The 27267-nt window shown below is 43.9% G+C and overlaps 1 protein-coding gene across 2 annotated transcripts; it reads right to left on the bottom strand.

Annotated features, from left to right (window-relative positions):
* Positions 1 to 1779: 1779 nt before the first annotated feature.
* Positions 1780 to 25909, bottom strand: LOC116901259 (histo-blood group ABO system transferase 1). Of its 2 annotated transcripts, none has more exons than XM_032903016.1 (7): positions 25726 to 25909; positions 17799 to 17868; positions 16321 to 16409; positions 15662 to 15718; positions 7607 to 7640; positions 5504 to 6333; positions 1780 to 2947 (listed from the first exon to the last, which is right to left on the bottom strand). In XM_032903016.1, the coding sequence occupies exons 6-7, from the start codon at positions 5788 to 5790 to the stop codon at positions 2260 to 2262; spliced, it is 975 nt and encodes a 324-aa protein (XP_032758907.1). In that variant the 5' UTR covers positions 5791 to 6333; positions 7607 to 7640; positions 15662 to 15718; positions 16321 to 16409; positions 17799 to 17868; positions 25726 to 25909; the 3' UTR covers positions 1780 to 2259. The 2 variants fall into 2 exon arrangements, with proteins under 2 accessions (XP_032758907.1, XP_032758908.1); XM_032903017.1 differs by lacking the exon at positions 17799 to 17868 and having other exon boundaries at positions 5504 to 5638; positions 6298 to 6333; positions 7593 to 7640; positions 16340 to 16409; positions 25726 to 25883.
* Positions 25910 to 27267: the final 1358 nt, after the last annotated feature.

Below are 27267 nucleotides of genomic sequence, written 5' to 3'. Positions count from 1 at the left end.
GCCCAGGAGAGAGAGAAGTTTATTGCAGTCAACAAAAATAAAAAAGAAGTTGGAGATCTGAAGACCAGTTTGATATCAGACATGGATATCCAGACTTTGGAGTTTGCCCAGCTGGTTTTCTGTCTTGCTTTGTGATTACAGTTAAGTGATTTAGATGAATCTCAGAAGAGACCTTTGAATTTCAGACTTTTAACATTGTTGAGACTGCTAAAGACTCATGGGGCTTTGGAAGTTGGACTAAGTGTATTTTGCATTATTCTATGCTTAGGTATGGTCCCAATAGACTCATGTTTGAACAAGCCTAGGAGGCCAGGGAGTGGAATGTGATGGTTTGTATATGCTTGCCCAAGGGAGTGGCACTGTTGGGAGGTGTGCCCTTGTTGGAGTAGGTGTGGTCTTGTATGTTTGGGTTTAATACCCTTGTCCTAGCTACCTGGGAGTCAGAAATCTGCTAGCAGCCTTCAGATGATGCTCAGCAATTCCAGTGCCATGCCTGCCTATATGCTGCCATCCTTCCTGCCATGATGATAATAGACTGAACCTCTAACCCTGTAAGCCATCCCAATTAAATGTTGTCCTTTATAAGACATGCCTTGGTCATGGTGTCTGTTCAGAGCAGTAAAACCTAACAAACAAAACAGGTCATGACTGTGCCTTATGCCTTTGGAAGAACCTGAACCTCAGAACTGATGTGGTTGGCTAATTCATAATTGCTGCTGGAGAGGTGGCTCAAAAGAGCACTATCTGCTCTTCCAGAGCTCCTGAGTTTAATTGCCAGCAACCACACAGTGGCTCCTAATTGCTGAGAAATAAAGGGTGTGATAAGAAGTCAAGTCCCTGGAGTGTCCAGAACTAGGCAAAGAGCACCTACATAGGGTGTCAAGATTCAGAAGATTAAATAAATGCTGGAATATAAGCCCAAATAACCCAATGTTCACCTGCGTGTGATAGAGAAAAATATCATAGCTATGCATGGTGAGAGGCAGAGAGAGATGAATCTCTTTGAGGTCCAGACTGTCCTGGCCTGGTGGCAAATTTCAGACCTTCCAGAGATACAAAGGGATACTGTCACACAAAAAACAATCTCAAATGTAAAAGTGGAAAACCAGCCAAAGACACAAGAGACTTTAGGGCCCAGAAACCATTTGGGAACAAGATAAATTAGGATTTAAGAAATTGTTGACTGTCTTTGGATCCTGATTCCCTAACTGGGCTGCCTTCTAGTGCCTCACCTTGGAAAGGATGCACCTAGACCTAGAGATGTACAATTGGGATATATAGTGAATGAATAAATTAATGAAAAAAGAAAAATAAAAAAATTGAAGAACACCAGAGCTAGGTGTAGTGGCATGCGTGTAACCTCAGGATTCTGGAGTTAGAGGCAGGAGTATGAGGAATTCAGGGCCATCCTTGGCCACATAGTAAGGCTGAAACTGGGAACTATTAGAGGCTTTCTGTCAATAAAAAGCAAACAATACCCCAATGCTACTCCACCAAAAATGTAAAATTTGAGGCTGAGAACTGAGTTAATTTCTGACACTGCAAAAGGAAAAAAGTAATGATCCCTTATATTGGAAATTTTAAATGAAAACTAGAGTGCAAAAGGAGTGTGGTGGACCTAACTCTCAGAAAATTCAGTCAGTAAATGTCTCTAAGATAGAGTCAAGACAGGGAATGCACCTCAGAGGCAGCATGCCAAACTAGTATCCATGACGCCATGGGCTCAATCCCAAATTTGTTAAAACAAGAAAAAGGAAAGAAAATTTAAAATAACCCTAATCATGTAGAGATACATTTATTCCAAGGAAAGAATAACTAGCCATTAACAGATAAGCCTAACATGAGGAGAGGCACTGGGCACAAGGTGCTGCTTGGCCCCATCAGAGCTGAACATAAGATAAGAACATCTGGTGCCTTTAGGATGACTCTCTTTGCCTTCCTGTCTATTCCTATGGGCACTAGCCCTCTGTCAATCCTCACAGAAGAGGAAGGAACAACCCAAACTGAGGATGCAAGGGCCACCAGGTAACTGCATGACAGTTTCTCCCATGTTTTGAAGGCTCTACCAGCTCATTAAATACAAGGAGATACATGGGAGATGAAGGTGGTTGACACACCAGGGACTCAATATGTGGTAAGCCAAGTGGTTCTGGGCTCTGCTGGACTCTGAGGTGAAATAGAAAGTGACAGTAAGCAATGTCTCTCAAATCCTTCCACAGATTGGCTACAGGTATGGCCTCTCCAACAGGGATTCAGCTATCAGTTCCTGATCGCCTGATGGTTCTTGGGCACAGCCACATATCTCAGCTTCTTCATGATGGAGGGCCAGCCCAGCAGCTTCTGGTCCCACACATACTCTGGGGACAGCACCTTTGTAGGCTTATGGTATAGCAGGTACTTGTTCAAATGGCTCTCGTCATGCCACACGGCCTCAATACCATTGGCCTGGTCCTCCACCATAGCCTGGTGGCAGGCCTTGGTGAGATGGTGCACCTCCACCACTGACCCCCCAAAGAAACCCCCTGCATAGTAAAAGTCACCCTCATCCCTGGGGATGTAGGCCTGGGACTTTGGCCGGCGCTCATAGGTAAAGGACTCTCGTCGGCTACGGTAGAAGCCAGGATGCAGGGTGCCAAAGAGCGCTGAGAGGATCTCCACACCCACGTGGTCCCTGAACTTCATGTCCACATCTCCACACACGAGGTAATCCACCTCATGCTGAAAGCGCTGCTCTGAGAAGTGGCTGATCATCTCCATCCTGTGCATGGACACATCCTGCCAGCGGGTGTAGTTGCGCACAGTTAGCACCACCAGCCGCCGTCCTGCGCCCAGGAGCACCTGTGGGACATCAGCTGGCCGGTCAGTGAACACATAGTAGATGACCTTGTGTCCCACCATGAAGTGCTGCTCTGCCGTCTCCAGGAAGAGTTTCAGGAACACCACATACCTGTGAGGGAGGACAGGGGTGTATGGAGAGATTTAACACAGCTAAAACAAAAGTTAATGGTACATAGGGACAGGCTCTGGAAACCATGGCTATCCTTTGATCCTTCCACTTTATAGCTATCCTGATCAGTCTTCAGGCTGTACCTAGCCTCACCCTGCTTTTCTGCAGAAGGGTGCAACATCAGCAACCCATCTTATCATGGAAAGCTGATAGAGAGGCCTGGGAGCTTTCAGCCAGGCAGCAGGGCTAACTCCAGCCCAGGCAGATTCCCTACAGGTATCTCTTGTCTTGGCAACTCCTCAGCAGACCATCTCTCCATGAATCTGTCACCCTAGCCCAATAATTACATCCCCATCCTATGACATTTCACACCTTACACTTTTGCCTTAACATGAGCAGAGCCTATACTCATACAGTTCCACTTTTAAACCCTTGTAGAAATTGGATGGATTTTTATGGGTCTGGCACCTGCACCCCTCTTTTGTTTACTCTACAGCACCCTAGCTCAGTAAAGCAAAAGGTCTCTATATCCCAGACTTCCTAATCAGAGAATTGAAGGTTCCTGGAGACAAGGCATTCAATAACTCACTTATATCCCTAAGAATCATTCCACATGAACCCCACCAAAGCATGAATCAGTCTCACAGAGTAGAGAAGGCAGGAAAGTCAGGTACCCTAGAAAGAAAGGCAAGCTTAAACCAAACCCTCAGGTCCAAGTACAAAAGGCTTAGAACCCAGGTTCTAAGTCATCTCCAAACCCAAGAAGTTTTCACCTCCTTCAGATGACTGCCTCTCCCTTGATCATGTCCAGTGCCCCATGTCTCCACCATGGAAACAGGGCTCCACATCACCTGGAAAATGTACAAAGCCCTACCCACTTCAGTGGCAGAAGTAGGCAAGTGGCAGTTATCCCTGGGCAAAGGCCACCATGGGGCTCCCCTCAGAGGCTTTCTTCTTATAGACAAGGCTCCTACCTACACCTGTCAGGTCTCTTGCTCATTTACCCAGCAGCACCCAGAAAAAGTTGTTTATGTCTTCTTACTATGAAGGACTCTCTTGCTAGGAGCCACAGGTTACCTAATATTTCTCCAGGTAAGTCCCTAACCTCTCTTAAGTCTGACTGATACAAAAGCCTCAGAGTTATTCATCACAGACCTCACCCAGCACTGCAGGGAAGCACAAAGCCCTTCTCATATACAAGCAGCACAAATGGCTTCTCTTAATCCCCACAGCCTTCCACACAGTAAAATCACCATCCTGCTTTTGATATCTTCCAATAGGGCATGTTTCTTGCCTGTGCTCTAAAGTCAGCCTGACCCAAAATCTAAGGGTGTCACAGTACCAACCCTTCCTATCCATGTGTCCTGCATCTGAAGACACCAGTGACCACAGATCTGCTTGCAACTTGTTCCTCCCTGCCAACCTTGGAGATGAGGATACATGTTGGGGAAGGGGGGGGGAGGCTGGACTGTGTATTCAGAGGCTGATTTCTCTTTCCAGTCATCTGGTTGCAATCCAGACTATGGCTCGGTCAACCATCTATAGTTTCAATGGTATGTAAAAATAGTTTTCAATCACGTGATTGGTTAAAGAATGAGCTGATCAGACAATCGCTGGGCAGGAGAATAGAACGGGAAAGGACCTCCAATTGCTGCCTGGGGTCTTAAGAAGAAGAGAGATGAACAGACAAGAAGGTGCAGAGACCATGTGACTCGATCAAGAGGGTTCACCATGAGATTTTGATGAGAGAAGACATGAGGACACACATGTAGCAGATCTGGTGCAACAAGAGATGGCAAGTAACAAGTAGTGGAGCATTTGGCTGTACATGAGCAGCCTAATCTGGTTAGAATAGTTCAGGGACAGCCCAGCTTAGTGCTTTCAGGTTGTTAATAAAAATTAAGTGTCAGTGTCTTTAAAACACCCTACAGTAATTTGAGAGTAAAGGTGGCTAAGAAAAGCCCCTGGAATTCTATTTACAGATCCACCTTAAGTGTGAAGGATTCAAATGGCACCTGGCTGAGAACATAGGGGTAAGGGTAAGCTGGCCTTGGGTTCAGGAAAGAGGAAGGTCTTCATTTATTCACCTGTGAGTACACTCAAGCTCAGGAAGATGATTTGCTGAACAAACCTAACACCCACTGCATCTTAAATACAAGAAGCTTGGAGCTTGGAATGACTGTGCTGCCACCCTGACCATTGTGTGTATATATTTATACATGTGAGCTTGCGTGAGTGTGTGCGTGCGTGTGTGTATTTACTTTTCTATGTATTTATGTAGAGGCCAGGGGTTGACTTTGGGTGACTTCTGTCATTCATCCTTTTTTGTTCTTCAGACATGGTTGTTTCATTGACTCTGAAGCCCACTAATTGGCAGGTCTGTCCATAAAGTGACTTGGATCCACTTTTCTCTTCTCTCTACCCCCACCGCTGGAATTACAGGTACATGCCACCATGCCAAGCTAGTATAAGGGCATTAGGGATCAAACTCAGCTCCTTCTGCCCTTGATGCAAGTGTGTTACCCACTAATCATCTCTCCAACACCAGCTGCTTACTTTTTGATGGCAAACACAGTCAGTCCAATTGTGGTATTCTGAAGCTTGAACTGCTCATTCAGTATGTCGATGTTGAAGGTCCCCTCCCAGATGATGGGAGCCAGCCAAGGAGTGAAGACAAGAACATCATTCCTACTACATGAGGAGAGATCCAAGGGCAACATGTGACCAAACATGCCTGCAGGATCCCTTCTCAGATTCCAAACCCTCACCTTCCTCCAGGGCTGATCACCCTCCCAGAGGACCTGGGCCAAGCAGAAGCAGCTCTCAATGACTTTGGGTGTCATTTGAATACATCTTTGATTTTCTTCAGACTTGGTTGCTTCATTGATCTGAAGCTCACTAATTGGCTAGCCTGTCCAGAAAGTTGCCTAGTTCCATTTCTCTTCCCTCTATAAACACTGCTGGGATGGTGCATGCCACCATGACAAGCTATTATAACCCCTCACCCCAGCCATGAAAGCAACTGAATTTTAGTATCACCACACTCACCACATCTCTTAAAAATTCCTGATGACAGAGACAGGAAGCATGGGCCAGAAGCCCAAATGTAAAAGGAGATTCTCAGTGCCATATACTTAATCAAACGCCCCTAAGATGCTGAAAGTGTTGGTAAAGTGATGTCAATGAGAATTACAATCATGTCTTTGTTTTTTGTGAGTTCAGTTTTATCCAGTGCTGGAGACTGACTCAGGGCCTCAGGTGTGCCAATGAACTATTCCACTAAGGCAAGCAAATCACCTTTAGTGCTTTACAACTTCTGGTCTACGCATGCAGGGACTAACTCTACTCACGTGGGTGTTAGCACGTTTGGCTGTGGATAGGCCATCCTGAAAGAAAAAAAAATAAAACAAGATTTAAGTTGACAGTAAGCTCATTATATGCAAGTCTCTATTAAGAATAAAAACTTATGATCCTGGGATCCGAGAATGAACTAAAGCAGGAAGATCACAGTCTTACTTGACATAAGATAGAAAGAAGAAATTATGACACCCCATCCCACAGCCTTAGCTGTGATGTCTAAAGACTACTTTAATTCACAAGATTGCGTATGTCTTTCCTGGTATATACTGACATCCCACCTGGGCCTGCAGCTTGATTTTGTCCTCTCCTTGCTAGTGGCACACAGCATCTTGTCTTTCTGTCTTGGTCAGGCACCATTTCCATCAAAAGTGCAAAGTGTTTTCCACAAAACTCCAGGCTCACTGTATGGCAGTGGGTTGTCACTGCACAGGATGCCAAGCCCCATGGCAGAAGAACCACTTTTGCTAGTAAGCTTCATACCCTATGATGGTTTGTAAAACAGACAGCAGGGCTAGAATGGTGCTCAGCACTAGGAGCCCAGGCTACTCTTGCAGAAACACTAGATTTAGCTCCAAGCACCCACATGGAAATTCAAAACAGTGAATGGTCCTAGTCCAGGACTAGGGAACTGAGGCCCTTTTCTGGCTTCTTTGTGCACAAGAACAAATGCAGCACCCAGACACACATGCAACCAAAATACTCATACACATAAAATGAAAATAAATCATCTAAAAAAATCAACGCAGGAAATTTCTGCTCAAGGATGAAGCCTTTTGACATCTTATTGGGTGAGTCTTACAGGCACTCTTCAGGACCCAGCCCTGGGAAGCACTACTATTGACTGGCCATGATCAGAGAACAGCACAGAAGAGGCAAGGTTGGTGCCAGAACCCCTAGTAGGAGTTAGTGTTTAATGGGCACAGTTTACAGGATGAAATATTCTGCAAGTGGGTAGTGCTGATGGCTGCACCACATCATGAATTTGCTTGCTGCACTGGACTCTTGCAATGGTGAGAATGCTAACTCATGAGTGATGTATGTTGCTCTGAGAATGGTGGTGAACACATGTAAACTTGGCTCTGTACCAGATGAGCTATCCTGGTTATTTAAAAGCCAAATGGCATGCAGTTAGTAGAGAGTTATATGCTCCATTTCAGGTGCAGGAAGGAAATTCCCAGTTGCTCATGGTACACACACACACACACACACACACACACACACACACACACACACGCAGCCAAACCTCTAGTGCAGAATTTGAGAGCACCATGTGAGGGCCAGATACCTTGGCACACTTACAACTTTCTGGACATCCGTCTGCCTGGTAGCCATGCTGCAGAAAAAGAACACAGGAGCTTATACCAAGAAGTATTAGGGTTCAGGAACACAGACCCTGGTGGAAGGGCACAGTGGTGCCTGAGAGTAGAGTATATCTGCTACAATTAAAGAACAGCACCATAGCGATTGCCCCAGGCATTATGCCCACAACACAAAAGTCAAACACGGCTACACCATAGGCACAAATGTCAAACACAACAGTCAAAGTTTACTGTCCCACACTCACAACACACTCCTGACTGGATTCTGAGCAGAAAAGGAGTTCCAGAACACTGCAGACTGCCATCCCCCCCCCATCATGAAGTTCAGTCTATTCCTACCCTTAACCTAAAATAGCAATGAGAGTGGATGACTTCAAACACAGCTTCTGGGATCCAAAGATAACATTTAATAGATTACTGGTCTAGAACCTTCTATCCAGGATGAATAGTAGTTTAACCTACACAGAAAGGCCCCAGAGATGGAGCTTCTTCCTAGAGACACACTCAACCATAAGAAATGTGTGAGATCTCTAGGGAAACTCACATCTCTATGTATATCCAATCATAGGAGCCTCTGAAGACAGAGTCATCAAAGGTGTGACAGTCTCCTAACAAAAATGAGGGTGTGACAGCGTTCTGTATAGTCATGAAAAGGTAACACAAGAAGAAACTAGTGGGAACAAAGAATGGGTAAGAGGTTGGGTAGTCTAGTGAGAAATAAAACATAGTCAAAGATCAAGGCCAGAGCCCTAGCTCAAAAGCATACATGGCTTGTGCAGGAACACAGGGTAGGCTGCTAGGGTGGATGGATCCACAGGCAGGATCCAACTATTCCTACCTTTTGTTCTAAAGAATCACTAGATACTAGAAGGAAATTAGGATTGAGACAGACATATAAGCCTGTGTGACTGAAACAAGCCCACAACAGAACTAGGAAAGCAGAGCAAAATCAGGGGATGCCTTCCCAAAAGACAGACTGATGTGATCTGGAAAGGTAGGGATGGAGAGGGTCTCCAACTTGTATCTGGAAGGGAAAAGACATTGCACTAAGCAGGCTGCTGGAGAGGTATGTGGGGAGCAGAACCTGTTCTTAGAGATGCTAATGTATATATAGAAAGGAAGATGAGGCAAAAGCCAAAGAGCATACATGCCCTTTAAAGACAGCAGGGAGCGGAAAAGGGGCAGCGCAGATCTTCCTGGTTGCTGCCGCCGGGCAGAGCTCATAGGCAGCACCCCACGAGCAAACTTGAGCCTCGGGACCACAGGTAAGACCAACTTTTCTGCTGCAAGCGACCTGCCTGGTGAACTCAGAACACACAGAGGCAAAATTCCTCTAGGACTGGGCACTTCCGGTATTTAGCGGGAGTCCCAAACCTTCGGATCTCTGCCCGCAGCAGCTCTCTGCTCCCAAACCCCGTGGGAGAGAGCCCTCACCGCCTGGACAGGTTGGCACTCCTGAGACTGCAGAGCTGAAGAGACCACCAACACTGCCCACCCCTGCCCACATCCCTGGCCCAAGAGGAAACTGTATACGGCCTCTGGGTTCCCTGGGATAAGGGCACAGCAGCAGCGGGTCCCCTGCGTCTGAAACACCACCAGCACCTGATGGGACCGACCGGATAAACAGTTCTCTGTACCCAAATCCCGGAAGAGAGGGAGAGCTAAACCATCAGAGAGGCAGACACGCCTGGGAAACCAGAAGAGACTGCACTCTGCACACATTACTGATTCCAGAGGAAAACACCAAACACCATATGGAACCCTGGTGCACGGAAGCTCCCGGAAAGGGCGGCACAGATCTTCCTGGTTGCTACCCCTGCAGAGAGCTCGTAGGCAGCACCCCACGAGCAAACTTGAGCCTCGGGACCACAGGTAAGACAAACCTTCCTGCTCCAAGCGACCTGCCTGGTGAACTCAAGACACAGGCCCACAGGAACAGCTGAAGACCTGTAGATAGGAAAAACTACACGACCGAAAGCAGAACACTGTTCCCATAACTGGCTGAAAGAAAACAGGAAAACAGGTCTACAGCATCCCTGACACACAGGCTTATAGGACAGTCTAGCCACTGTCAGAAATAGAAGAACAAAGTAACACTAGAGATAATCTGATGGCGAGAGGCAAACGCAGGAACCCAAGCAACAGAAACCAAGACTACATGGCATCATCGGAGCCCAATTCTCCCACCAAAGCAAACACGGAATATCCGAACACACCAGAAAAGCAAGATCTAGTTTCAAAATCATATTTGATCATGATGCTGGAGGACTTCAAGAAAGACGTGAAGAACTCCCTTAGAGAACAAGTAGAAGCCTACAGAGAAGAATCGCAAAAATCCCTAAAAGAATTCCAGGAACACATAAATAAGCAAGTAGAAGCCCATAGAGAGGAGTCACAAAAATCCCTAAAAGAATTCCAGGAAAACACAATCAAACGGTTGAAGGAATTAAAAATGGAAATAGAAGCAATCAAGAAAGAACACATGGAAACAACCCTGGATATAGAAAACCAAAAGAAGAGACAAGGAGCTGTAGATACAAGCTTCACCAACAGAATACAAGAGATGGAAGAGAGAATCGCAAGAGCAGAAGATTCCATAGAAATCATCGACTCAACTGTCAAAGATAATGTAAAGCAGAAAAAGCTACTGGTCCAAAACATACAGGAAATCCAGGACTCGAGAAGATAAAACCTAAGGATAATAGGTATAGAAGAGAGTGAAGACTCCCAGCTCAAAGGACCATTAATATATTCAACAAATTCATAGAAGAAAACTTCCCTAACCTAAAGAAAGAGATACCCATAAGCATACAAGAAGCCTACAGAACTCCAAATAGATTGGACCAGAAAAGAAACTCCTCCTGTCACATAATAGTCAAAACACCAAACACACAAAATAAAGAAAGAATATTAAAAGCAGTAAGGGAAAAAGGTCAAGTAACATATAAAGGCACATCTATCAGAATCACACCAGACTTTTCGCCAGAGACTATGAAAGCCAGAAGATCCTGGACAGATGTCATACAGACCCTAAGAGAACACAAATGCCAGCCCAGGTTACTGTATCCTGCAAAACTCTCAATTAACATAGATGGAAAAACCAAGATATTCCACGACAAAACCAAATTTACACAATATCTTTCTACAAATCCAGCACTACAAAGGATAATAAATGGTAAAGCCCAACATAAGGAGGCAAGCTACACCCTAGAAGAAGCAAGAAACTAATCTTCTTGGCAACAAAACAAAGAGAAGAAAAGCACACAAACATAACCTCATATCCAAATATGAATGAAACAGGAAGCAATAATCACTATTCCTTAATATCTCTCAACATCAATGGCCTCAACTCCCCAATAAAAAGACATAGATTAACAAACTGGATACGCAACGAGGACCCTGCATTCTGCTGCCTACAGGAAACACACCTCAGAGACAAAGACAGACACTACCTCAGAGTGAAAGGCTGGAAAACACTTTTCCAAGCAAATGGTAGGAAGAAGCGAGCTGGAGTAGCCATTCTAATATCAAATAAAATCAATTTCAACTAAAAGTCATCAAAAAAGATAAGGAAGGACACTTCATATTCATCAAAGGAAAAATCCACCAAGATAAACTCTCAATCCTAAATATCTATGATCCAAATACAAGGGCACCTACATACATAAAAGAAACCTTACTAAAGCTCAAAACACACATTGCACCTCACACAATAACAGTAGGAGATTTCAACACCCCACTCTCATCAATGGACAGATCATGGAAACAGAAATTAAACAGAGATGTAGACAGACTAAGAGAAGTCATGAACCAAATGGACTTAACAGATATTTATAGAACATTCTATCCTAAAGCAAAAGGATATACCTTCTTCTCAGCTCCTCATGGTACTTTCTCCAAAATTAACCATATAATTGGTCAAAAAACCGGCCTCAACAGGTACAGAAAGATAGAAATAATCCCATGCGTGCTATCAGACCACCACAGCCTAAAGCTGGTCTTCAATAACAATAAGGGAAGAATGCCCACATATACATGGAAATTGAACAATGCTCTACTCAATGATAACCTGGTCAAGGAAGAAATAAAGAAAGAAATTAAAAACTTTTTAGAATTTAATGAAAATGAAGGTACAACATACCCAAACTTATGGGACACAATGAAAGCTGTGCTAAGAGGAAAACTCATAGCGCTGAGTGCCTGCAGAAAGAAACAGGAAAGAGCATATGTCAGCAGCTTGACAGCACACCTAAAAGCTCTAGAACAAAAAGAAGCAAATACACCCAGGAGGAGTAGAAGGCAGGAAATAATCAAACTCAGAGCTGAAATCAACCAAGTAGAAACAAAAAGGACCATAGAAAGAATCAACAGAAATAAAAGTTGGTTCTTTGAGAAAATCAAAAAGATAGATAAGCCCTTAGCCAGACTAACGAGAGGACACAGAGAGTGTGTCCAAATTAACAGAATCAGAAATGAAAAGGGAGACATAACTACAGATTCAGAGGAAATTAAAAAAAACATCAGATCTTACTATAAAAGCCTATATTCAACAAAACTTGAAAATCTGCAGGAAATGGACAATTTCCTAGACAGATACCAGGTACCGAAGTTAAATCAGGAACAGATACACCAGTTAAACAACCCCATAACTCCTAAGGAAATAGAAGCAGTCATTAAATTTCTCCCATCCAAAAAGAGCCCAGGTCCAGACGGGTTTAGTGCAGAATTCTATCAGACCTTCATAGAAGACCTCATACCAATATTATCCAAACAATTCGACAAAATTGAAACAGATGGAGCACTACCGAATTCCCTTCTATGAAGCCACAATTACTCTTAAACCTAAACCATACAAAGTCCCAACAAAGAAAGAGAACTTCAGACCAATTTCCCTTATGAATATCGATGCAAAAATACTCAATAAAATTCTGGCAAACCGAATCCAAGAGCACATCAAAACAATCATCCATCATAATCAAGTAGGCTTCATCCCAGGCATGCAGGGATGGTTTAATATACGGAAAACCATCAACTTGATCCATTATATAAACAAAATGAAAGAACAAAACCACAAGATCATTTCATTAGATGCTGAGAAAGCATTTGACAAAATTCAACACCCCTTCATGATAAAAAGTCCTGGAAAGAATAGGAATTCAAGGCCCATACCTAAACATAGTAAAGCCATATACAGCAAAACCAGTTGCTAACATTAAACTAAATGGAGAGAAACTTGAAGCAATCCCACTAAAATCAGGGACTAGACAAGGCTGCCCACTCTCTCCCTACTTATTCAATATAGTTCTTGAAGTTCTAGCCAGAGCAATCAGACAACAAAAAGGAGGTCAAGGGATACAGATCGAAAAGAAGAAGTCAAAATATCACTATTTGCAGATGATATGATAGTTTATTTAAGTGATCCCAAACGTTCCACCAGAGAACTACTAAAGCTGAAAACAACTTCAGCAAAGTGGCTGGGTATAAAATTAACTCAAATAAATCAGTAGCCTTCCTCTACACAAAAGAGAAACAAGCCGAGAAAGAAATTAGGGAAACGACACCCTTCATAATAGACCCAAATAATATAAAGTACCTCGGTGTGACTTTAACCAAGCAAGTAAAAGATCTGTATGATAAGAACTTCAAGACTCTGAAGAAAGAAATTGAAGAAGACCTCAGAAGATGGAAAGATCTCCCATGCTCATGGATTGGCAGGATTTAGTAAAATGGCCATTTTACCAAAAGCGATCTACAGATTCAATGCAATCCCCATCAAAATACCAATCCAATTCTTCAAAGAGTTAGACAGAACAATTTGCAAATTCATCTGAATAACAAAAAAACCCAGGATAGCTAAAACTATCCTCAACAATAAAAGGACTTCAGGGGAATCACTATCCCTGAACTCAAGCAGTATTACAGAGCAATGGTGATAAAAACTGCATGGTATTGGTACAGAGACAGACAGATAGATCAATGGAACAGAATTGAAGACCCAGAAATGAACCCACACACCTATGGGCACTTGATTTTTGCCGAAGGAGCCAAAACCATCAAATGGAAAAAAGATAGCATTTTCAGCAAATGGTGCTGGTTCAACTGGAGGTCAACATGTAGAAGAATGCAGATCGGTCCATGCTTATCACCCTGTACAAAGCTTAAGTCCAAGTGGATCAAGGACCTCCACATCAAACCAGATACACTCAAACTAATAGAAGAAAAACTAGGGAAGCATCTGGAACACATGGGCACTGGAAAAAATTTCCTGAACAAAACACCAATGGCTTATGCTCTAAGATCAAGAACCGACAAATGGGATCTCATAAAACTGCAAAGCTTCTGTAAGGCAAAGGACACTGTGGTTAGGACAAAACGGCAACCAACAGATTGGGAAAAGATCTTTACCAAACCCACAACTGATAGAGGGCTTATATCCAAAATATACAAAGAATCAAGAAGTTAGACTGCAGGGAGTCAAATAACCCTATTAAAAAAATGGGGTTCAGAACTAAACAAAGAATTCACAGCTGAGGAATGCCGAATGGCTGAGAAACACCTAAAGAAATGTTCAACATCTTTAGTCATAAGGGAAATGCAAATCAAAACAACCCTGAGATTTCACCTCACACCAGTGAGAATGGCTAAGATCAAAAACTCAGGTGACAGCAAATGCTGGCGAGGATGCGGAGAAAGAGGAACACTCCTCCATTGTTGGTGGGATTGCAGACTGGTACAACCATTCTGGAAATCAGTCTGAGGTTCCTCAGAAAATTGGACATTGACTGCCTGAGGATCCAGCTATACCTCTCTTGGGCATATACCCAAAAGATGCCCCAACATATAAAAAAGACACGTGCTCCACTATGTTCATAGCAGCCTTATGTATAATAGCCAGAAGCTGGAAAGAACCCAGATGCCCTTCAACAGAGGAATGGATACAGAAAATGTGGTACATCTACACAATGGAATATTACTCAGCTATCAAAAACAATGACCTTATGAAATTCACAGGCAAATGGTTGGAACTGGAAAATATCATCCTGAGTGAGCTAACCCAATCACAGAAAAACACACATGGTATGCACTCATTGATAAGTGGCTATTAGCCCAAATGCTTGAATTACCCTAGATGCCTAGAACAAATGAAACTCAAGACGGATGATCAAAATGTGAATGCTTCACTCCTTCTTTAAAAGGGGAACAAGAATACCCTTGGCAGGGAAGAGAGAGGCAAAGATTAAAACAGACACAGAAGGAACACCCATTCAGAGCCTGCCCCACATGTGGCCCATACATATACAGCCATCCAATTAGACAAGATGGATGAAGCAAAGAAGTGCAGGCCGACAGGAGCCGGATGTAGATCGCTCCTGAGAGACACAGCCAGAATACAGCAAATACAGAGGCGAATGCCAGCAGCAAACCACTGAACTGAGAATAGGACCCCGTTGAAGGAATCAGAGAAAGAACTGAAGAGCTTGAAGGGCTCGAGACCCCATATATACAACAATGCCAAGCAACCAGAGCTTCCAGGGACTAAGCCACTACCTAAAGACTATACATGGACTGACCCTGGACTCTGACCTCACAGGTAGCAATGAATATCCTAGTAAGAGCACCAGTGGAAGGGGAAGCCCTGGGTCCTGCTAAGACTGAACCCCCAGTGAACTAGATTGTTGGGGGGAGGGCGGCAATGTGGGAGGATGGGGAGGGGAACACCCATAAAGAAGGGGAGGGATTAGGGGGATGTTTGCCTGGAAACCGGGAAAGGGAATAACACTCAAAATGTAAATAAGAAATACTCAAGTTAATAAAAAAAATAGAAAAAAAAAGACAGCAGGGAGCATCTGAGGCTGCAGTGAGGACCTGGAGAAAGACTAGAATCATCCATGTAGAAATACAGTCAGAAGCCACAAGGCAGCATACAGCAGAATGCTCATTCAGCCAGTAACCCATCTCCCTAACACATGCACTAGTGTGACACATATATCACACAAACACTAATAGACGTGTATACTTTTCCATGCTCACTCACCAAGTCTCACCTCCTGGGTTCCTGAATTCCTGGATTCTGTGGCTCAGGAATCCATAGCTGTGGGAAGGATAGGCATGGGGATAACTGATCATGACAGACCTGACCAGCTCTCTGCCCCACCCTCCAAATGTACCACTGTGCCCAGAAGAGTGAGCACAGAAGTTCCCAGTGGAGACCAAAGGCCAGGTGACAGGTCTAAACATGCTCACTCTATAGAAAGAAGAAGTGGTAGCAAGGGCCCTTGAAACAAGACCTGCATGTGAACACCCGTAGTAGTTGCATACAGCCCCTACTCTGTGTTAGGTACCTACAACCCAAGGCAACATCAGGGAATATTTCCTGCCTGTCTAAACAGGCCCAGGAGACACGGCAGTGTCTTTGCTCTGTGTGGATTTGCAGACCATCTGCATACATAGATAGCTGAATTCTTGCCTCAAGTTTGACCATCTTACCTTCCCCAGACCAACCATCGCAGCTAGAGCCAAATAACTGGGTGTCTAGCTACAAACACCTTTTGTGGAATCAGAGGCTTCACTATATTGGCAACAAAATCTGGACATGCCACTGTGGGTACTGAGCCAAGAGCACCCTCATTACTGCTATTATAGTAGGGATGCACACAGCTCAGTGTCTCCATCAGAATTTTAGCCCATTCTTACCAGCCTGTGTCCTTCTTACCCAAAGAAGACTAAGACAAGCACAATGAAGGGAAGGACTCCAAGGTGAAGTGAGTAGCATTTCGGTCTTCCTGAAAAACAGCACCAAAGGATCCGGTTACTCACCAGCTTCTTAGGCCTGACTCCCCTCCAGGCTTGTCCTGAGACTCAGAGGTCATCCTGTATCCTTCAGCAACCACTCAATATCAGGCAGCCCCAGTGTGGGCTGGAGCTAAAGCCCCACTGAACACTCCCTTCCAGATCATGACTCCAGCTGCTCCCCTAGATCCCTGGTGTCTCCTTGGGCCCTCATACTCTCAGGCCACTGAGCATTCCTTCTCAGGGTAAACTGAAAACCAAAAGGAATACCTTAGGATCATTGTTGGCTCCATCACAGGAGGCTAGAACAAGCTCCTCCACTATCCCATATACTTAGATCCACAGGGACAGAAAATTGTCTTTGCTAGTGAATTTTCCTCCTGCTGGGGTTGAAACCCAGGGTTGATATGTAATAGGCAAGTATTCCACCAATGACTTATGTCCCTAATGCCTCAGATGATTGTTATATCTCTAGAAGATATATTTTCTTATAATTAAGTCCAAAATTTCCTAATAACATACATCTAAAAATCTAAGCTCTGGTGAAAGAACACAGTGGCTAAACCTTTTGCCATAGCCATACAAACATGAGAACCTCAGTTCATATCCCCAGACCCTGTGTAAAAGACAGACATCTGTAATCTCAGCACATCTATGATGCAATGGGAGGGAGAGATGGGGAAATCCATGAAAGCTCATGTGACAGAATATACAGTGAGGAGCAACAAAGGAGACTCTGTCTCAAACAAGGTGAAAGGCAAGGTGATGGGTACCATGGATGTCCTCTGACCATCGCAGCACACCCACACTCACATGATATATTTTAAAGGATGTCTAAAAATGCTTACCTCTTCCTGTCCCAACCAGATAACTTTCCATTTTCACCTACCTGATGTGGTATATATTTTTAAACATTTCAAGTATTTATTTAGTTATATATGTGTGCACACTTCATGTTACAAAGCACATGTAGAGGTCAGGAGACAACTTGTGAGGGTTGGATCACTTTTACTATGTGTGATGTGGGTTCTAGCAATTGAACTCAGGTCTTCAAGTTTGGCATCAGGGACCTTTACCCACTGGACTCATTTGTAGTGAGTGTAGTCCTATGTTTTCTCTCCTTGTCTCCAAATCCTCCCCCAATGGGATTTCTAAAACACTCTAGAAACATAATGAGAAAGGGACATTTGATCTTTATTTGTTCTTGTTATGTTCTCCTCCAAATTTGGACATTTACTAGCTTAGCTGTAGAGAAATCCAAATGAAAGTAATATTTGTTCAATTTTGAAATAAATACTTCTTTTTAATTTGAGGGTAAAAATGATGGGATAACATGCAAGAGTACTAACTGATATTTCAGAAAACCAGTGTTAAACATCCACCTGTTGGCTCACAACTGTCATCACCACTACTTCCAGAGCATTCAATGCCCTCTTTGGGCCTCCATGAACACTGAAAACATATGGTACACAGATGAGTATGCAAACCAAATACCTGTACACATAAATTAAAAATACAAATGAAAGTAAATTCTTTGGTTTTTTTCAGACTGGTTTTTTCTGTGTAGCCTGGAACTTGCTCTGTGCCTCTGCCTCCTGAGTACTGGGATTAAAGATGTGGACCACCACCAAGCACCTAAAAAACCTTTTTTGAGGTATAATTTACATCTAAAAAATGCTCATTTCATATATTGTTTGATAAACATTGAAAAAAACTCCCTTTGTTGTCTATGTCCTGACATTTCTTTCCTCATCTACATAGGAGGCACAAGACACATGTGCCCTTTGTCTGCCTGCTTCTATAGCATGAGCATATCGAGACATACCACAGGGTCCTTCGGGAATTTTTTGAGAATCACTGAGGCTTATTGGCTTCCAACAGAGCCTCAGGTTCAGAAAAAGACCCTACCTCAAAGGAATCCATTAAGACAGATAAAAGGAGGATATCTAATGCCCACTTATGTACTCTGTACTCACACACACACACACACACACACACACACACACACACACACACACACACACACACACACTTTTTAAAAATAAAGCATTGACTAAAAATCCATGCCTTGAGGGTAAATTGGTTTCATGAAGCTCACTCCTATCTAAGGGGTCATTGGTAGCAGACTAGCCAAGGATATGCTGTTGTGATTTTTTAACTATGGCCAAGCATGAATCACTACTTCCACATGGAATGAAGAGTTGCTAAGTGTGTTCAGGCAGGCTCTGGAAAAGCAGGCTCCTCACAACATGATTGCTTGCACAATATTCAATAAGCATTCTTGTCAAGCACTGAGGACACCTAGAGCAGCGATGAATATCCAACAAGCAGCCACTTCCCAGAACTCTAGGTTGGTCAGCTTTTCAGGAGCTAGCACTTTTTAAGAAGCTATTCCACATAGCAGCCATGCCCAACAACTCACCAGCCATCACCGTGTGTAAACCCCAGGCTTACATTCTCTGGTGGAATTCCTCTCTACCTCCCAGCACACTGCACCAGTGTCTGGAGCAGGGACTTCCCTACAGTGGCTCTTCTCAAAGCACACTTACATCCTAGATTCCCACACACCAGGTCTCATACTTACCTGGAGACTGGTGTCTCCAAGCCCATGTCCTATTCCTGCTCACTGTGGCAGGCATACTTCCTGGTGTCTAGCTTGCTCATACCAAAGAGTGTTCAACAAATTTCACTGCAAATAGATATTAAACATAACTGAGCCCATCCCACAGCTCCCTGCACCCAAATCCCCTGGGGCAGAGAGCTGAACACTCAGAAGGGTGGACATTCTGAGACCTCAGGACAGACTGCCACTTCTGCCAACCTTTGCCTGTATCCGTGGACCAAGAGGAAACTGCATAGTGCCTCTGGACACGGGAATATATTTTAGTGCAAGTAGCTGTGGTTCTGGTTTGTGCCCAGAACTGAACTGAACTAGTCAAACAGCTCCCTGCACCTAAATTCGTGGGGGAGGGATCTGGAACCTCAGAAGTGCAGACACTCCTGAGAAATCAGAGGAGACTACCCTCTGCCCACATTTCTGTACCAAGAGGAAATTCCCTAGTGCCAGCTGTGCCCCCTGGGCACAAGGATCTAAGAGAGGTCAGGGGCAGGATCCGTCGGATTCCTGCCTGCACCAAGAGCTGAAAGACAGTCACCAGGAGTGCCTACACACCAGGGAGAAGAGCACCTGTTCCCAGAAACTGCTGAAAGAAAACAGGAAAACAGTTCTACAGGAGTGCTGACACAGAGGCCTACAGGAGGGTCAAGCCACTGTCAGAAACAGCAAGACATCTAACACCAGAGACGTGGTGAGAGGCAAGCATAGGAACCTAAGCAAGAGAAACCAAGACTACTTGCCATCATCAGAGCGCAATTTTCCACCAAAGAAAACATTGGATATCCAAACACACTGAAAAAGTAAGATTTAGATTAAAAATCACACTTTAGAGGTCAGCATGCAGAAGAATGCAGTCTGATCCATTCTTAAAACCCTGTACAAAGCTTAAGTCCAAGTGGATCAAGGACCTCCACATCAAACCAGATACACTCAAACTAATAGAAGAAAAAGTGGGGAAGCATCTCGAACACATGGGCACTGGAGAAAATTTCCTGTAGAAAACACTAATGGCTTATGCTGTACGATCAAGAATTGACAAATGGGATCTCATAAAACTTCAAAGCTTCTGTAAGGCAAAGGACACTGTTGTTAGGACAAAACAGCAACCAAGAGATTGGGAAAAGATCTTTACCAAACCTACAACTGATAGAGGGCTTATATCCAAAATATACAAAGAATTCAAGAAGTTAGACTGCAGGGAGTCAAATAACTCTATTAAAAAATGGGGTTCAGAGCTAAACAAAGAATTCCCACCTGAGGAATGCCGAGAATGGCTGAGAAGCACCTAAAGAAATGTTCAAAATCTTTAGTCATAAGGGAAATGCAAATCAAAACAATCCTGAGATGCCACCTCACACCAGTCAGAGTGGCTAAGATCAAAAACTCTGGCCCTTGGTCCTGCCAAGACTGAACCCCCAGTGAACGTGATTGTTGGGGGAGGGTGGTAATGGGGGGAGGATGGGAAGGGGAACACCAATATAGAAGGGGAGGGGGAGGGGCTAGGGGGATGTTGGCCTGGAAACCAGGAAAGGGAATAATAATCGAAATGTAAATAAGAAATACTCAAGTTAATAAAGATAAAAAAAGACTATACATGGACTGACCCTGAGCTCCAACTGCATAGGTAGCAGTGAATAGCTTTGTTGGGGCACCAGTGGAAGGGGAAGCCCTTGGTCCTGCCAAGGCTGGACCCTCAGTGTAGGTGATTGTTTGGGGTTGTAATGGGTGGTGGTTGGGGAGGGGAAACACCCATATAGAAGGGAAGGGAGAGGGGTTAGGGGACTAATGGACAGGAAACTGGGAAAGGGAATAACATTTGAAGTGTAAACAAGAAATATCCAAGTTAATAAAGATGGAGAAAAAAAAAGAAGTGCATTCTGAAAGGGACTGGATTTAGATCTCTCCTGAGAGACAACCAGAGCATGTCAAATACAGAGATGAATACTCGCGGCAAACCACTGAATTGAGAGCAGGACCCCCTTTGGGTGAAATAGAGGAAGAATTGAAAGAGCTAAAGGGGTTTACAACACCATAAGATCAACAATGCCAACCAATCAGAGCTTCCAGGGACTAAACAACTACCCAAAGTCTTTCCATGGACTGACCTTTGGCTCCAACTGCATATGTAGCAGTGAATAGACTTGTTGAGGCACCAGTCCTTGGTCCTGCCTATGTTGGACCTACAGTGCAGGGGAATGTCGGGAGGCATTGTAAGGTGGTGTTGATGGGAGGGGGAAATACCTTTATGGAGGAGGCCAAAGGGATAGGGGACTTATGGACAGGTAACCAGGAAAGGGAATAACATTTGAAATGTAAATAAAGAAATATATCCAATAAAAAAATAAAATTAAACAATGGGAGTGGCTTATGAGCAAGTGTTTCAAATAACCTGAACACGTTAATTTTTAAACCATTTGTCTTGATGTCAAATGTCATGATATCTTCTCTTGACATGGGCAGATCCTGAACTGGTGTCTGAAGGGAATGGATATCCACTGCAGAGTACCAGGTCCTCTGCATATCCAAGAACACCTAAAACAACTAGTCTCTGACCTGAGGCCACAGGAACTGAGAAACTGGGTTGTTCCTTATTTTGACTGAAAACCCGGTCAAAGACATCAATGGTTATCAAATTGTATACTCTATATGCTTTACTGTATAATAACTGTGAACATATATTGAAAGGAAAAAAGGTGACAAGTGAAGGACAGGGTAGAAGGATAAAGAAAAGACAGAGAAGAGCCTAGGAAAGCATTCCCAATGACAGGAGCAGGGAGTGAAGTTATGTCATGCCAACTCCATTCACTCTTACCACCTCTCCAAAAACTTTTCCCATAGCAACAAGGAAGCGCCTCACCCCTTCACACTCTAAAGGGGTACTGAGATATCAGTGAGCCTAAGGATACCATGGCTGACTGAGATTTAACACTGTGACTGTTGGAATCAGCAGGACTGTGTCCTGTTCTGAGTGAGTCCATATTGTATGTCAGTATTTTTTCAGCCTATACTTTGCCATAAGAGGTTCCATCATCTGTCCAGCACCACCCATCCAGCCAAAAATGATAAAATCCTATTCCTCAAGATAAGAAAGAAGTTACCCTATCACTCTATAAGGATATGGGTCTGAGTTGAGAGTAGAGGGACATATGTGAATATTAAAATCATATCTGTGAAAATGAACTGTGGTAGTTTAGATAAGAATGACCAAATGGACTCATATATTTGAATGCTTAGTCACCATGGAGGGGCATTATTTGAGAACATTTAGGAGGAGTGCTCCCAGTAGAGTAGGTGTGGCCTTATTGGAGGATGTGTGTCACTTGATATGGGATTTAAGGGTTCAAAATCCCATTTAAGGTCCAATTTCTCTCTCTCTCTCTCTCTCTCTCTCTCTCTCTCTCTCTCTCTCTCTCTCTCTCATACTGCCTAGGGATGAGGATGTAGCTCTCAGATACTGCTCCAGTGCCACGGGTGTCACCATGGTGGTAATGGACTATAAGGCTCTGAAGCCCCCAATGAAATGCGTTCTTTTATAAGAGTTGCTATGGTCACAGTATCTCTTCACAGGAATAGAACAGTGATTAAGACAGAAGTTGACACCGGGGAAAAGGGTATTGCTGTGACAGGCTTGATCCTGGTGCTTATTGGAAGAATGAGAACTCTGAAACTTTGGACTAGAAAAGTGGTTGGACTCTTTACAGGGGGCGGGTTAATGTGGATCTGAGTAGAAGCATGGAAGACAGCAACTGAGAGTGATATAAACTATGAAGGCCCAGTTCAAGTTTCAGAGGGGCAGAATATTGGAGCATGGCCTGTGGACCATTCTTGAGATATTTTGGCAAAGAATGTGGCCGTTTTCAGCCCTTGTCCAGTTGAAGCAATTTGGATTACTGGTGTAGAATAGGACATTACAAGACAGCCTAGTATTGACTGAGTGGTGCGACAATTAGTAATCACTTATGCATATCTATAATGAAAAGTAGAAGCTGGACAAGGAGAAATACAAAATGCCCCATGTTAGGAGAACAGGAGTAGTGGAAGGATTAATGGAGCTAAGTCAAGTGCTCAAAGAGATAAACTGTTTGAAGAATTGCCTGATACACCTTGGGCAGGGGCAGGTCCTCACCCTACCTGAAGAGATGTCTTGTGTTCCTCTCCCTTTCTTTGTGTAGCTCCCAGTTCCCTGCAGATACCACCTTGTTCAGGAGGCTGCCTGTGACTCTGCTTCCACCCAGGTGGAAGAAGAAAAAAGAGGGGAGCATGGAGAAGATCAACTGTACCTGAGGCCTAGAACCTTAAGGGAAGCAGACAGTGCTGCATGACTGCCCAGATGAGGTCACTCACGCAATGGCATCTCTGTTATCGCTCTGATGCACCTACTCTAGCTTGAGACGCACTTCTTCACTGCAACATCCAAGTCCAGTGTTCCCCAAGGATGCAGGCTGGGATGGATACATCAAGAAACACAGATCCTCTGATGCCCAAAGCTTTCTAATGACCAAGTTCCAAGAGGAAACTCAAGGTGGTTGCTCCATAGGACCAGGCTGGTGCTGCGAAGCCCCCTCCTTCCCTGCCTATAGGATCCAGACCATTATTCTGGGCACAAACACACACACACACACACACACACACATTCCCTTCTCTCATTAGTCTCACCCAGAGCATCCTGAGCAGTTCCTATCTAGAAACTCAGCTCTCTCCAAGCAGTTGGTTATGCACTAAAACTCTAGTTGCAGGACTGAGCAGCACCCTCCGCATTGCCAGCCCCACAGTCCTGTCCCAAGACCTAGAATATGTCCTCTGGCTGATAGGGCCCGTAGGCTGGCAGGGACACCATGCCTTGCAGGTAGGAGGAGTGAGTGCACAAGGACCAGGTGTCCTATTCTAGCTAGTGCTTCCAGGCCTGTTCCAGACCTCTTCCCACTTCTATTTCTTGTAAGTGTTTTCCTAATTCACTTGTAGTAGGTGAGAACAGAGTCACCTAGGGGTGACAGGGTTGATCAGAATGGAGTTTAGTGCCCCACAACTTCATTAATATTTAATTCATCTTTCTTGCACCTCTGTCATGTAATGGCCGTAAGCCTTGATCCTCACATTCTGCTAGGCATGGGCTCCATGGACACAGTATTGCATTGCATAGAAATAAAAAGAAGAAGAAGAAATATACTGTGTGCCAGAAACCTGGAGCCTTTTGGCCCCAGCATATCTCACCATCGACCTTCACTTCTCTCCTAGCAACTCCATAGGCTTTCAGTACCTGGTTGAGAGCTAACTGGTCCACTCCCCACGAAACTGAAAAACAGCCAAGTTCCATTCTCCCATAGTTCCATTCTCCCTCCTCACATCACTTGGGCCTTTAGGAGGGAGACACCACAGTTTATATGCAGGAAGATTCAAGGCTGTGAAGATACCTACCCATCTCAGCCTTCGATATAAAGTCAATAAAGCGCTATAAAAATTCTAGCAAGTTGTTTTGTTAAATATCAGAAGGTTGATTTAGAACTGGGCATTTGTTTCCATTTGTAAAGTGGATTTCCTATTATACCCACAGCAAGAGATTGATTCAGGCAATTTGCAGCTGAAGGAAGGAAAGTCAAGATTTCAAGGACATCTTTGAGGACCTAATAAATTCTACATCAGCCTGAGATAAGACATTCCATCTGAACAAAAGGCTAATTTTATATTTTATATGGGGGAAGCAAAGTCCCCTAGACAACCAACACAAAGAGGAGGGATAAAGTCTAGGGACTCACACCTGAGGTGTCATGGTATTTGAAAGACTGCACAAACAAGACGGTGGAACAGAAAAGAGAGCCCAGAAGTAGACAGAAATACATCCGTCCAAAAAATGAATACATGACTGTACTGGATTCCTTGAATATGATCATGCAAAACAAAGAGGTATGACACTGGTCTGCCTTCATAAATGTTAATTCCACACAGCTCACAGACTTAAATGCAAATCACTTACTATAGGCTACCTTGGGAGGAAATGGAGACCATGGGAGTTTTGGTGATGACCTTTTAGATACAACACAGAACAGAACATGGAAGACAATATTAAAGCTACCTATTTTAGAATTAATATTTTTCTGCTATAATAAATGCAAAGAAAAAAACAGGAAATGTACTGGTTGCAAAAGACATTATTTGATAAAGGACTATAATCCAATGTCCAAATGGACTTCATAAAATCCAGCCACATAAATCCTACCAACCTGAATGTGGTGGTTAAACTTCACAGTCTAAAGGGTAAAATCTAAAATCAACTAAGTCATCTCTGGGAAGGCATTTCCAAGAAGTATTAACTGGGTGGACAAAAGCTACCTGAGGTGGCCCAGATATAGAGTGGTCCAGGGAAGAGCTTCCCTGCATGCGTTCCCTCACTTAGCTTCTTTCTGGTAAGTGTGCACTCTCAGGGGAACCACTGCCACCATTGTTTCTTGTCAATGCCCTCATCTGAGAAACATTTCAGTGGCATGGCATAAGCTGCCCCACTTACCCACCTCTCGTCACTACACATGTACAAACACACAGATCCAGGAACCCTCAGGGTTCCTGGCAGCTCAGCTGGCCTGGTCCTGGAGACTCTGAGTCACTAGCCCATCCCAGCAGCAAGGAACCCAGAACCAGATGGTCGGCAATCAATGGAGGGTACTCATAGCCAGCCCCCTTATCACCCCTAAGTTCACCTCTGAGGTCCATGGCAAGGCCCGGGATGGTTCCTCTTCTGCGCAGTAAGTTGGACAGCACAGCCAAGACCTCAGGCACATAGCAGACTCACACTCAGGAGAGACAATCACAGCTCTGAACACCTGTGGGTGGGGAAGAACTCTGGCACATTACACATTTACCTGGGTGTGCCTACAGGAACCAGGAATCCTCAGAAGCTATCCCCACGGATGCAGGCAGTATCTAATCCACACCTCATTAACACAGGGACTGCAGGTTATATTGTAAAGTTATGCTCTAGCCTGTCTTTGCTGTGTCCTCAATTCAGTGCCCAACGTTTATTTTAGCTTAAGTTCCTTCCTAAGCTAGCAACACCCCCACAAGTTCTCCTCACCCGACTGTTCTGTTTTAGGAGCGCTCTCTCCCCCTTCCTCCCTCTCTCTCTCCCCCCTCTTTCTCCCCCTTCCTCCCTCCCTCCCTCTCTTTCTCCCCCTCCCTCCCTCCCTCCCTCCTCTCTCTCTCTCTCTCTCCCCCTCCCTCCCTCCCTCTCTCTCTTTCTCATTTTTCTCCTTTCTCTTTCCCTCTTTCCTAATCTTTCTCCCTTCTACCACTCTTCCCTTTCCTCTCTCCTTTTCCTCCCTTTCATCTCTATCCACCCTCTCATCTCTCTTACCCCAATTCTTCATCTCTAATTCCTTCATGGTGTCATGCTTCCCAGGCTGGCCTGAAAACATTCTCTAGAACACTCTTGACCCTTGTCTGCTTCCACTTCCCAAATTCTGTGATCTCAGGCATGCAGCACCACCCCCAAGTATGTCCAGCACTAGAGATGAAACCTATGTCGACAGCCCTCCGTCTCCTGACTCCAACATGGCATCATTGTTCCACACTAAAAACCTTGAATGCACATCCACTATACAACCTACAGTTTAGTGATACTTTCTACACCTTGTAATTTAGACCCCTTTAGCAAACCTCTCTCCAAAATATTTACAATATAATTCATATGAGTAGTAAATTATTAGTAAAGTAGAAAGAAAATTAATTTTATGTTTGGAGGTCACACAAGATGAGAAACTGTATTTAAAGGTCAAATATTTAGCAAAGTTGAAAGGCACTCCACTAGATGGAAAACTCTTAGTCCTAGTGCTATGTTCTGGGGTCATTCAGACATTCACTACTGTGATCATTAATAAAGTTTAGCAAAAACTTGGCTTTTATTCATATCCTAGTCCCAGCTCTACATATGGGTCTCTGGATTCTTGGATGTAGCTCACAGCCTCCTAAGTATGGTGTTTGCAAAGGTATAGAACACAAAGTTACATTCTGTTCTTATGCAAGCAGAAGGTCCTGTCTTGCAAAACAAGCTTTTGATTACAGGAAAAGAAGCAGAGGTTGACTTTAAAATCTATTACTCTACATGATCAACAGTTTTGATAAAATTGTACAAGACTAAGCAAGTATAAGAATCAACCCTCAACAGCTCATAACATTTGGAATTCAATTTCGCTTTACAGATCTCTTGTACACCAAAAATTTGAACTTTTTTTTTTTTAAAAAAG

Source organism: Rattus rattus, chromosome 5, assembly GCF_011064425.1.
Source record: "Rattus rattus isolate New Zealand chromosome 5, Rrattus_CSIRO_v1, whole genome shotgun sequence".
NCBI classification, from domain to species: Eukaryota; Metazoa; Chordata; class Mammalia; order Rodentia; family Muridae; genus Rattus; species Rattus rattus.
Note: the sequence above shows the minus strand (reverse complement) of the source record. Positions and strands in the feature narration are given on the sequence as shown.